This window comes from Dendropsophus ebraccatus, chromosome 1, assembly GCF_027789765.1.
Source record: "Dendropsophus ebraccatus isolate aDenEbr1 chromosome 1, aDenEbr1.pat, whole genome shotgun sequence".
NCBI classification, from domain to species: domain Eukaryota; kingdom Metazoa; phylum Chordata; class Amphibia; order Anura; family Hylidae; genus Dendropsophus; species Dendropsophus ebraccatus.
Genome location: NC_091454.1, coordinates 11,821,736 through 11,834,354, shown reverse-complemented (window position 1 = coordinate 11,834,354; position 12,619 = coordinate 11,821,736). Strand labels below are relative to the sequence as shown.

At 46.7% G+C, this 12,619-nt stretch overlaps 1 protein-coding gene across 1 annotated transcript; it reads left to right on the top strand.

Annotated features, from left to right (window-relative positions):
- The first annotated feature begins 2,325 nt into the window (after positions 1 to 2,325).
- On the top strand, positions 2,326 to 12,135 carry SSBP1 (single stranded DNA binding protein 1). The gene is made up of 7 exons (XM_069967241.1): positions 2,326 to 2,427; positions 3,895 to 3,970; positions 7,625 to 7,679; positions 8,605 to 8,745; positions 9,033 to 9,123; positions 9,490 to 9,578; positions 11,979 to 12,135. Exons 2-7 carry the CDS (start codon positions 3,947 to 3,949, stop codon positions 12,017 to 12,019), a joined length of 441 nt encoding a protein of 146 aa, XP_069823342.1. The 5' UTR covers positions 2,326 to 2,427; positions 3,895 to 3,946; the 3' UTR covers positions 12,020 to 12,135.
- Positions 12,136 to 12,619: the final 484 nt, after the last annotated feature.

Genomic DNA, 12,619 nt, shown 5'->3' with positions numbered 1-12,619 from the left:
TAAATTGACTTTTTAACTTTAAATTATCTTGTGTAAATTTTAAATAAAATTTTAACTTTGAAATTGTACTTTGAATGACTTTTTAAAAATCTCCAACAGGGGATTGCATTTTTTTTTTTTGACCGACAAACCTATTTGCCCTGCTATAGATCTTAAAGAGAGACCCTGTAGTGGATTTTTCCCCACCCAACTTGTATCAATATGATGCCAGGAGCAGGGAAAGTGTTTGAGTCTTCGTGTCACTGTAATGAAGCAGCTGTGTGACTATTGATACATGATGCTGGGCAGGGGAAGAGTCCACTACAGGGCTTCTGTCCCTAGCATGGAATATGGGATGTGGGAATAAGCCCTAACATGGAGAGAAGCAGGCAGGTGAGTGCTTCTGTCTAGAGACCATCTCAATCACATGGAGAGTTGGGAAAGAGCACACTTTGGCAATTAAACCCTCCAAATGACTGACTGAAAAGTTATACATGTCCCTTTTAGTGGTGGTGCTTTAACTTGGGTTGTACTAGGGTTGTAATGCAGTAAAGCCACCTCAATAGTGGATCCTACAACAGGCAATCAATACAATCACTTTGGTAAGAAACTTTCTTTCAAAACAGGTTTTTTTAAAAAAAAATTATATAGATTTATAATTTAATTTTGTTAAAAAAATCTAAAGTCTTCCAGTACTACAGGAAGTGGGGTATTTCAACTGTAACATGATGCTCTCTGCTGCCACCTTTGTCCATACCAGGAAATATCCAATAGCAAATCCCCATAGAAAACCTCTCCTGCTCTGGACAGTTCCTGACACCATGGACAGAGGTGGCAGCAGAGAACACTGTGTCAGACTGGAAAGACTAAATCACTTCCTGCAGGACATACAGCAGCTGATAAGTACTGGAAGACTGGAGATTTAGAAATTGGTAGTAAATTATAAATCTGTAAATTTTTGTGACCCCAGATAATTCAAAAGAAGAAAAATTGCTGGAGTACCCCTTTAATGTTTGACTGTCAGTATCTGATTGTTGGGGTTCCATCACCTGGTACCCCTGTTAAACAGCCATAGTTTCCGCATCTGTAGTGAATGCAGCATTGTATATTCTGTTACTGCAGCTCTGTTACCTTTCACTTCAATAAGGGGGCATTCACATGTCCGCAAATTTGGGCAAGGAACAAATCCATTGCATTCCTTTCCTATCCGTAACGTCTGCAAATTTACAGATGTGTGAATGCCCCCTAAGAGCCAAGATGCAGTAGCCCAGCACAGACACTACGGTGGGAGTTATCCCAATATCCCAAATTTTCTGATTGTCAGTATCACACATGAGAATGGGAGGTCCCTGGTTACACTGGTGGTCCACCTGTGACCGCTGCTTGTCACCTGCATATGGGAACACGTCCAATCCACATCGGATAAGGTGATGCATAATAAACTTGGGATAAACTCTTATCTATCTACATAACTGGTGGATGAGTGCTTGTCCATTGGGGTTATGACTGCTGTCATGTCCTGTATGAATGCTGTGGTGGTTGGATATGAATGTTACCCTCCTCTTAAAGGTGCTTTGCCACCATAGACCCTTAGCAGCTATTCAGTGTATTTGCTTAGTGGGGGGGTCCATGACTGCTTGGAGACCCTATTCTGTGGATAAAAGTGTACCCCCAGTCTATGGAGGGGGGATTGGTACATTGTAGTGTGCACGTTGCCATGACTACGGCTAGAAATTCATTGGTTGCGGCAATGTGTGTGTCATTTATTCACCATTGTGGTGACTGGATGCCCGACTGGTGTCATGGCCATTGTCGAGATGTAACCCGAGCCTAGGTGGGGAATTCATAGCCTACAACTCCCAGCAGGGAATGCTGGGAGTTGTAGTTTTGCAACAGTTGGAGGGATACAGTACACTTCATATGAGATCACTGCTATCGGACGCTGAAGCTGCATTAGAGACCAGGGGGCTTTGGTGGCTGTAGCATAACTATGAGGGTAACCAGTTCTACTTTATTTAACTTTAAAGGCTATATGAGTGCACAGCGCCATCTTGAGGAAACACCACAAATATCCATCACCTAGCAACTGTATAAAACTACGTTGTAGCAGCGCCATCTGGCGACACCTACTGGAATTACAGCAGAGAACGATTAAAACAGAACCGTGAAGAAATACCAATAAACGCCTAATATGACCGGTGATACCTCCGTTTTACGTTTCCAATTCGGAATATACACTTTTCTTTGTCAAATGTTTTCACGTTTCCACAAGGACAGGGACTGACAGGACTGCAGGAAGTGAGCGAATGAGACTGCCGGAAGTGGGGCTTGCAGGACTGCCGGAAGTGGGGCATGAGTGACGTGAACCGGAAGTGAGGACGCTGTGTCACCGGATTTGTCTTCCCCCTGCTGGTGGTCACATGTGCAGGAGACGCTGACCCTGGAGAGGTGAGTGCCGGGCGGGAGGTGATGACAGGAGGCTGGGGATGTGCTGACAGCTCAGGGCTCTCATCCTGGGACTGTATAGGATAGCGTGGCCTGCTGAGACTTGTAGTTCCACATCAGCTGACTTGGCGCAGTCAGTTCAGGAACATTGCTGTCTGGTCACATGGCTTATAATAACCGTAATAACCCGTGCTTTATATTATTTCCGCCATCATGTGGGGCCACTATGATGATTTACATCACTGTGCGAATTAGTTTATCCATAAGCCCCGCCTCCACATAGTCTGACCACGCCTTTAAATGTTATGGTGACAGAATGTTCACCCAGTGTAGCCCCTCCCTCCCAGTGTGCCTGCCGCTGTAGCCCCTCCCTCCCAGTGTGCCTGCCGCTGTAGCCCCTCCCTCCCAGTGTGCCTGCCGCTGTAGCCCCTCCCTCCCAGTGTGCCTGCCGCTGTAGCCCCTCCCTCCCAGTGTGCCTGCCGCTGTAGCCCCAACCTCCCAGTGTGCCTGCTGCTGTGGCCCCTCCCCCCAGTGTGTCTGCTGCTGTAGCCCCTCCCCCCGTGTGCCTGCTTCTGCTGTAGCTCCTCCCCCCAGTGGCCCTGCTGCTGTATCCCCCACCTCCCAGTGTGCCTGCCGCTGTAGCCCCTCCCTCCCAGTGTGCCTGCTGCTGTAGCCCCAACCTCCCAGTGTGCCTGCTGCTGTAGCCCCTCCCTCCCAGTGTGTCTGCTGCTGGAGCCCCTCCCCCCGTGTGCCTGATTCTGCTGTAGCTCCTCCCCCAGTGGCCCTGCTGCTGTAGCCCCTCCCTCCCAGAGTGCCTGCTGCTGCTGTGGCCCCTCCCCTCCAGAGTGTCTGCGGCTTTAGCCCCTCCCCTCAGAGTGCCTGCTGCTCCTGTAGCCCCTCCCCCATCCCAGAGTGCCTGCTGCTGTAGCCCCTCCCCCAGAGTGCCTGCTGCTTTGGCCCCTCCCCCCAGAGTTCCTGCTGCTGTAGCCCCTCCCTCCCAGAGTTCCTGCTGCTGTAGCTCCTCCCTCCCAGCATTCCTGCTGCTGTAGCTCCTCCCTCCCAGAGTTCCTGCTGCTGTAGCTCCTCCCTCCCAGAGTTCCTGCGGCTGTAGCTCCTCCCTCCCAGAGTTCCCGCTGCTGTAGCCCCTCCCTCCCAGAGTTCCTGCTGCTGTAGCTCCTCCCTCCCAGAGTTCCCGCTGCTGTAGCAGTATTAATTTTAATATGGACGAAAAATAAATATTCTCCTATTTGGAAACTGTCAGCAAGCAGCTGTGCACAGATCAGTGTTACTTTCCCTTAGAATGTATCTGACTAATATGCCCTGAAGCCCCACGGAAAATCTTTCCCACCCTCATGTGTAGAATTCCCTCCCACTGTTTGCAGAGAGAAAATAAAAAAACCGAGATCCATCAACAGCATCACGCAGATTGTTTACATTGTCGGGGTTATATAGATGGATTTTTTTTCTTAGTTTTTTCAGGTGATCACATTTACAGAGAAGCAGGAAGTCCAGATAAGAGCAGATGTTTCGCCGAGCCGCCACACAGGTGAGTATGAAAATCTATGTGTGTGTATATACTGTACCTGTATGTTGTAGTGTATGTATATATTGTATGTTTATGTTGTGTTGTATGTATATACTGTAATACTGTACCTGTATGTTGCAGTGTGTGTATATATTGAATGTGTATGTTGTATTGTATCTGTGCAGCACCCCACAGTTAAAGGACAACTCCGGCCAAAAGTATTTTTTAATCTGTTATTATTTATGGAAAGTTAGACTAATTCCTAATGTACATTAATTATAGGAAACGCACATATAGGGCTATTTCCCTTAATATAGTAGATCATGGAGTGTTCAAATTCTCAAAAACCGTGACGTCACGAATCAGGTGTAATTCATATGGAGTGTCCAGCAGGGGGCACACTATATGTAGAAGTCTATGGACTGTATTGAAGTCTATGGAGAAGATGTCATGTAATGTATAAACTACACTTTATTCCACTGGAATAATTTGGGGAGCAAGGACACTTGCTCCTCAAATGGAGGGCACCGAGCAGGGAGGGAGAGTGGTGCCGGCGCATCTACCTCCCCCTCCCTCCCTGCTTGGTGAAGTGGAACAGATAAACGATACTACTCCTCCCATCATCTGCTCATAGTATGAGCAGATGATGGGAGGAGTAGTACCAATGAGATCCCCCATCACTATGAGCAGATGATGGGAGTAGTAGTAGTAGTGTTTATCTGTTCCACTGCACCAAGCAGGGAGGGAGGGAGGAGGTAGTTAGATGAATCGGCACCTCTCTCCCTCCCTGCTCGGTGCCCTCCATTTGAGGAACAAGTGTCCTTGCTCCCCAAATTATTCCATAAAAATCATCCATCAATAAAGTGTAGTTTTTACATTACATCTTCCATAGACTTCAATACAGTCCATAGACTTTTACATATAGTGCACCCCCTGCTGGACACTCCATAGGAATTACACCTGATTCGTGACGTCACTTTTTTGAGAGAATTTTACACTCCTTGATCTACTAAATTAAAGGACAACTCCGGCGGGACCCCCCCCCAAAAAAAAAAAAACACAGACACACACAGACACCATACTCACCATCCCTCCGGTGACGATCGCCACTCCATTCGCCCGCCGTCCGCCTCACCGTCACCTGCCTCCGCCGTCCAGCGATGTCTCTTGCTTCCGGGTCCATGAGAGAGAAAAGGCTGCCAGCACGCTTGCGCACTGGCAGCCTTTTCATTGGCTGGAGCGCATCACATGGCTTCCAGCAAGCTCAGCCAATCAGGGCTGAGCAAGCTGAAAGCCATGTGATGCGCTCCAGCCAATGAAAAGGCTGCTGGTGCGCATGTGCACCAGCAGCCTTTTCTCTCCCATTCACTCTCAATGAAAACGCCGAGGAGGAAGAAGACCCGGACCGCCCCCAGCTCTGACGTCACTCGACACCAGAGAAGAGGACCGTGACGACCGTAATAGGTAATGTATATATTCTTTAACTTCCGGGCGGGGGGGGTCGGGGGTCGGAAAGTGGGGGAAGGGGGCCAGACCGGGTATTTAACCACATTACAAAGTTATATAACTTTGTAATGTGTGTTAAATAAGCCAAAAAAATTTTTCGCCGGAGTTGTCCTTTAAGGGAAATAGTCGTATATGTGCGTTTCCCATAATTAGTGTACATTAGGAATTTGTCTAACTTTCCATAAGTTATAACATATTAAAATATACCTTTGGCCAGACTTCCCCATTAAAAATAACCCAGACACCTAGATAGGGGGACAGAGGAGTTATCACTGGCAGCCAATCAGATCGCTGCATTTAACTTCACGTTTACAAAACTGACAGAAAATCTGTCATCCTATCAGGTTCTAACTGTCCTTTTCCTAAAGTTTTGTTGGAGTAAAATGCAGGGATGGGATCGGCTGCTAATGACATGTATCACTTTATAAAACAATAGTTTATGATGGTGTATTCTCTCCAGTCTGACACAGTGCTCTCTGCTGCCACCTCTGTCCATGTCAGGAACTGTTCAGAGCAGGAGAGGTTTTCTATGGGGATTTGCTGCTGCTCTGCGCAGTTCCTGACACAGACAGAGGTGGCAGCAGAGAGCCCAAGAATACACCACTTCCTGCAGGACATACAGCAGCTGATAAGTACTTGAAAACTGGAGATTTTTAAATAGAAATAAATTACAAATCTATATAACTTTCTGACAGCGGTTGATTTAAAGTAAAAAAATAATAATAAAATAGCTGGAGTTCCCCTTTAATATGAAGCACCAGCAACCCCCTTTAAAGTTGTTGGCTGTCACTATGTGTAGTCGCTTTATGGCAGCAATCAGAATCATTCATACAAGTAACCTGCAGGATGTTAGCTGAAAACTGCACAAATATTGGGGAATAGAATTAGAATTATTTCTAACGGCTCTCCTCCTTCATCCTCATCCTCTTCCTCCTCCTCCTCCTTTATCCTCTTCCTTCATTCTCCTCCATCATCCTCCTCCTTCATCCTCTTCCTTCATTCTCCTCCTTCATCCTCTTCCTTCATTCTCCTCCGTCATCCTCCTCCTTCATCCTTTTCCTCCATCATCCTCTTCCTCTTCTTCCTCCTCCTCCATCCTTCTTATCGTCCTCCATCCTCTTCCTCCTCCCTCCTCCTCCATCCTTCTCATCCTCCTCCTCCATCATAATACTCCAATTCCTCCTTCTCATCCTCCTCCTCCATTCTCATCCTCTTCCTCCTCCTCCCTTCTCTTTCATCCTTGTCATCCTCCTCCATCGTAATCTCCCACATCCTCCTTTTCATCCTCCTCCTCCATTCTCCACCTCTTTCATCCTCCTCCTCTATCCTCTTTCTCCATCATCCTCTTCTTCCTCCTCCTCCTCCATCCTTCTCATCCTCCTCCTCCATCCTTCTCCTCCTCCTCCTCCTCCATCCTTCTCATCCTCCTCCTCCATCCTTCTCATCCTCCTCCTCCATCCTTCTCATCCTCCTCCTCCATCCTTCTCATCCTCCCCCTCCTTCCTCCTCATCCTCCTTTTCACCCTCCTCCTCCTCCATCATAATTCCCCACATCCTCCTCATCCTCCTCCATTCTCCTCCTCTTCCGTCCTCCTCCTCCTCCTCCTTCATCTTTTGCCATTCTCCTCCTCTTCCGTCCTCCTCCTCCTCCTCCTCCTCCATTCTCCTCCTCTATTCTCCTCCTCTTCCGTCCTCCTCCTCTTTCATCTTTTGCCATTCTCCTCCTCTTCTGTCCTCATCCTCCTCCATCCTTCTCATCCTCCTCCTCCTCCTTTTCACCCTCCTCCTCCATCATAATTCCCCACATCCTCCTTCTCATCCTCCTCCTCCATTCTCCTCCTCTTCCGTCCTCCTCCTTCATCTTTTGCCATTCTCCTCCTCTTCCGTCCTCATCCTCCTCCATCCTTCTCATCCTCCTCCTCCTTTTCACCCTCCTCCTCCATCATAATTCCCCACATCCTCCTTCTCATCCTCCTTCTCCATTCTCCTCCTCTTCCGTCCTCCTCCTCCTTCATCTTTTGCCATTCTCCTCCTCTTCCGTCCTCCTCCTCCTTCATCTTTTGCCATTCTCCTCCTCTTCCGTCCTCCTCCTCCTCCATTCTCCTCCCGCATTCTCATCCTTTTCCTCCTTCTCTTCATTTTAAAAATTACATTTTTTATTCTTCACAGATTTTCCGGCAGTCCGTCCGGTTTCAGACCTCAGATTCGGGGGTTCTGGAAAGATGTGAGTACGATTTTATTATTCTGTCTTCTCGAGTCACTTTAAGGCAGCGATGGAACCTTTATCTTTTCGCTCTGGCTTTCCAGGCATGATGGGAATTGTAGTACTGCAACACCTGGGGGGCCGAAGGTTCCCCATCCCTGCTTTAAGGATTTGTTCACATGTGGCAGATCTTTTGGCAAATATTTCAGTGGAATTGAGCTTAAAGAGGAAAATTATGTTTTTCAAATCATCTGGTTTCAGAAAGTTATACAGATTTGTAAATTGCTTCTATTTAAAAAATCTCCAGTACTTATCAGCTGCTGTATGTCCTGCAGGAAGTGGTGTATTCTTGTGCTCTCTGCTGCCACCTCTGTCCATGTCAGGAACTGTCCAGAGCAGGAGAGGTTTTCTATGGGGATTTGCTGATGCTGCTCTGGACAGTTCCTGACATGGACAGAGGTGACAGCACAAGAATACACCACTTCCTGCCGGACATACAGCAGCTGATAAGTATGGGAAGACAAGTTTTTTTTTTTTTAAACAGAAGTAAATTACAAATCTATAACTTTCTGACACCAGTTGATTAGAAAAAAATGTTTTGGGTCGGATTCGATTTGGAGCAAATAAAGTCCATGAAAAATAGTGTATTACACTCTGAAGTCTCTCAGAACTGTATCTAACTGTATCTAAGCTCTTTAGTGCCAAGGCAGCATAACCCTAGGTTAGAATTGGGATTCCAGTCATTAAGTTTAATTGAAGTTTTCACCCTAAAGCATCGTCGCTGTTTGTTGCTTTATGGTGTAATTGCTCACTGTGACCAGTAGATGGCGCAGTTGCACTGATGAGGCAGCTTTGTATAATATTACATGTAGACTGAAGCTGCAAATCAGCCGATTGTTTCCGATCACAAACTTATAAAACCTGTCGTCTCACTTGTGTTTTTCAGCCCTGAACCGGGTGCAGATATTGGGCAGAGTCGGCCAGGACCCGGTCATGAGACAAGCCGAAGGCAAGAACCCCGTCACCATCTTCTCGGTAGCCACAAATGAGCTGTGGAGGTCGGGGGAGAGCGAGGTGTTCCAGACAAGTAAGAATATATGACTTAAAGGTTTTTTGTTTTTTTTTGGATCACCATGTGATTGGTACAATAAAGTAATCGCAGTTTTAGAAACAGCGCCATATCAGTTCATGTGGTCGTGGCTGGTACTGCAGCCATACCCATAGGCGCTTGTAGTTCTATATATAACTTATATTGATGACCTCATGGTATGATGGGTATTACCTCACTGGCTGCACCCCAGTCTACTCATACTGGTTTTTCAGGTAAAGCAGAATGTGATATCTTGAATTTTTTTTTTTTTTTTTTTTTGTCAGCGGGAGACGTTAACCAGAAGACAACTTGGCACAGGATCTCGGTTTTCCGCCCCGGGCTTCGGGATGTAGCGTATCAGCACGTCAAGAAAGGGTGAGTCCCCTATAGATGCTGGAAATGGCCTCCTGTTCTCCAAATGGGGAGAAACTACAACTCCCAGCAAGCCCTTAAAGCCGAATGCTGTCCAGATGGGGAGAAACTACAACTACCAGCATGCCTAGATAGCCAGTACATGCTGGGATTTGTAGTATCAATGCAGGTTATGATATGGAGGGTTTTCATTCGGGAAACAGCGCCACTCTTGTCCTCAGGTTGTGTTGGGTATTGCATCTCAGTTCCAGTAAAGTGAATGGGGTTGAGTTGTAATACCGCACACAACCTGATTTCATAGGTGCCGCTGTTTTGAGAAGGAACCCCTTTAAGAAGACCTCCCCTTTAAATATTGTTACCTGTTTTCAGGGCACGGGTTTACGTAGAAGGAAAAATCGACTACGGCGAATACGTTGATAAGAACAATGTGCGCAGACAAGCGACGACCATCATTGCAGGTGGGTGACGATACTGACTGGGATGAGTCTTTCTGATGTGACAGCGTTATCATCTCACCCTTTGGACCTTGGAGTAAGATATAACCCATATAAACTGCTGAACTACAATTCCCATCATGCCCGGACAGCCAGGGCTTTTGTGTTGACTGTCCAGGTATGATGGGAATTGTAGGTTTGTAACAGCTGGAGGGGCCACAGGCTTGATGGCTCAGGTGTCTACATAGATGTTGCCTCTAGGGGGCAGCAACATAGCTTCCTTACAGTAACCTGAACCACTCTCCCCGATTACTTCCTACTTGGTGTCCAAATTTCCTTTGAGGCTTCTACACCAAGACTTTCCCCGGCATTGATCCTTTAACTTTCACTCCAAGCCCTGCAGGCTCTGAGCTCATCCAGAATAGCAGAATAGTGAGTGCAGCTCTGGAGTATAATACAGGATGTAACTCAGGATCAGTAATGTAATGTATGTACACAGTGACCCCACCAGCAGAATAGTGAGTGCAGCTCTGGAGTATAATACAGGATGTAACTCAGGATCAGTAATGTATGTACACAGTGACCCCACCAGCAGAATAGTGAGTGCAGCTCTGCAGTATAATACAGGATGTAACTCAGGATCAGTAATGTAATGTATGTACACAGTGACCCCACCAGCAGAATAGTGATTACAGCTCTGGAGTATAATACAGGATGTAACTCAGGATCAGTAATGTAATGTATGTACACAGTGACCCCACCAGCAGAATAGTGAGTGCAGCTCCGGAGTATAATACAGGATGTAACTGAGAATCAGTAATGTAATGTATGTACACAGTGACCCCACCAGCAGAATAGTGAGTGCAGCTCTGGGGTATAATACAGGATGTAACTCAGGATCAGTAATGTAATGTATGTACACAGTGACCCCACCAGCAGAATAGTGAGTGTAGCTCTGGGGTATAAGTAATGTCCTATATATACTGCGCTCTTTCTGTAGATAGTCGGTGTATATACTCTGACATTCCCTGTAATGTGGCTGTTTTTCCATAACTCCAGTATTAGTGGGCGCAGGGTGTAGCACAGGGCGTTATCTGGTGTCTGTCGCCCGCGCGGGGTTCTCGGGACGTTCTGTGCAGCAGACGTTACAGGCAGAACATGATTTGCTCTTATTAGGTTCCCGTCCGGCCATGAGTAACGCTGACAGCATAATTGCCGCTCCGAGTGAGATAAACAGGAGGCGTCCGGGGATGTTAGAGGGAGACGGACCTGAGACGGTCTACAGTCCGTGACACTCTGCTGTGGTGGGACTACAACTACCAGCAAGCCACAGGAGGCGACAGTACAGCTCACGCTCTCACTGCCTCTTTACTGCTTGTTAGTCTATAGGAAAGTTGGGTAGTTACAACTATAGCCACCATTATAGCTCCCGTAGAGGTCATCACCCAGCTTTCCCAGATTCCAGAAGAGATGGAAACATTAGACTTCTTGTTTAGGTAGATTTGACATTCAGGGGTCGGGGAAAGCTGCGTTATGGAAGCAATAGTATTGCTTTTATAGGCTGACGTGATGTTCAGGAGACTGGGAAAGCTGAGTGACAATCCTAGTAAGAGCTGTGACTGAGTCTGTGATCATCCAGCTTTCCCAGGCTCCAGAACAGCAGATCCTCTGCTCTCTGTGTATCATTATTTGTCTACATTGAGTTGACATTCAGGAGTCTGGAAAAGCTGAGTGACATAATGGTGTACATACTGGTCATCATCCAGACTCCAAAACAACAAGTACTATGCAGAGAGATGGAAACATGGACTACAGCTCTGCCGGTCTTGGCTGGTTTGCTGCTTAGGATCTTGGAAAAGTTGAGTGTGGGGGGGTGGTCTCCACACTAGTCATCACCCAGCTTTTCGGGCCCCAAAACAGCAAGTACTATACAGAATTATGAGAACACGGACTTCATTGCTGCTTGCCTTTCAGGGTTCTGGAATAGCTGAGTGACAACATCTGTCTGTCTTGTCCACATTAGTTATCACCCAGCTTTTCCAGGCTCCAGAACAGCAAACACCAGGTGCATCAAAACAAAAAGTACTATACAAAGATGGAGACATCAATACTCTTCAGTAGTTTGCCATTCAGGGTTCAGGGAAAGCTGAGTGACCACCTCTGCGTGTGTTATAATGTCCCATAACAGAAGCACGATGGGATGTAAAGCACAGGTTGTCACTCCATTCAGGAGTCTGGGAAAGCTGAGTAGCAATACTTGTGGCAGAAGCAGTGGTCAGCACTCAGCTTTCCCAAACTCCAGAACATCTAAAAAATCATGCAACAAGATGACAACTGGTGTGTAACATTGCTGATCTGCCATTCAGAATTCTGGGAAAGTTGTATCCTTTTAAATACCTCTCTTTTTTTTTTTTTTTTTTGCAGACAACATCATTTTCCTGAGCGACCTGCGTGACCGTCTCTGACCTGGCGGCCTGGTGCGGGGGGGCTCCTCCTGTATATAAGGGGTTGGGATAGGGAATAGTGTTACATGATGACCGTCTCTTTGTATATTCTTAAGGAAATAAAATATTTTCTAAGATTCGTGAGTCCTGGTCTGTTTCATGAATATAATGCTGCAACAACGGTGAAGACTGACACAGAGAGGACGATGATGATGGCTATGCTGGATGATGAATACAAGTCTAGACCGGCAGTAAAGACTGATAGGGCCTATCCTGTGTGATGAATATAATCCTAGACTGCCAGTAAAGACTGACACAAAGACTGATAGGGTCTGTCCTGGATGATGAATATAATCCTAGACTGCCAGTAAAGACTGATAGGGTCTGTCCTGTGTGATGACTATAGTCCTAGACCGGCAGTAAAGACTGATAGGGTCTATCCTGGATGATGAATATAATCCTAGACCGGCAGTAAAGACTGATAGGGTCTGTCCTGTGTGATGACTATAGTCCTAGACCGGCAGTAAAGACTGATAGGGTCTGTCCTGTGTGATGAATGTAATCCTAGACCAACAGTAAAGACTGATAGGGTATATCCCGGATGATGAATATAATCCTAGA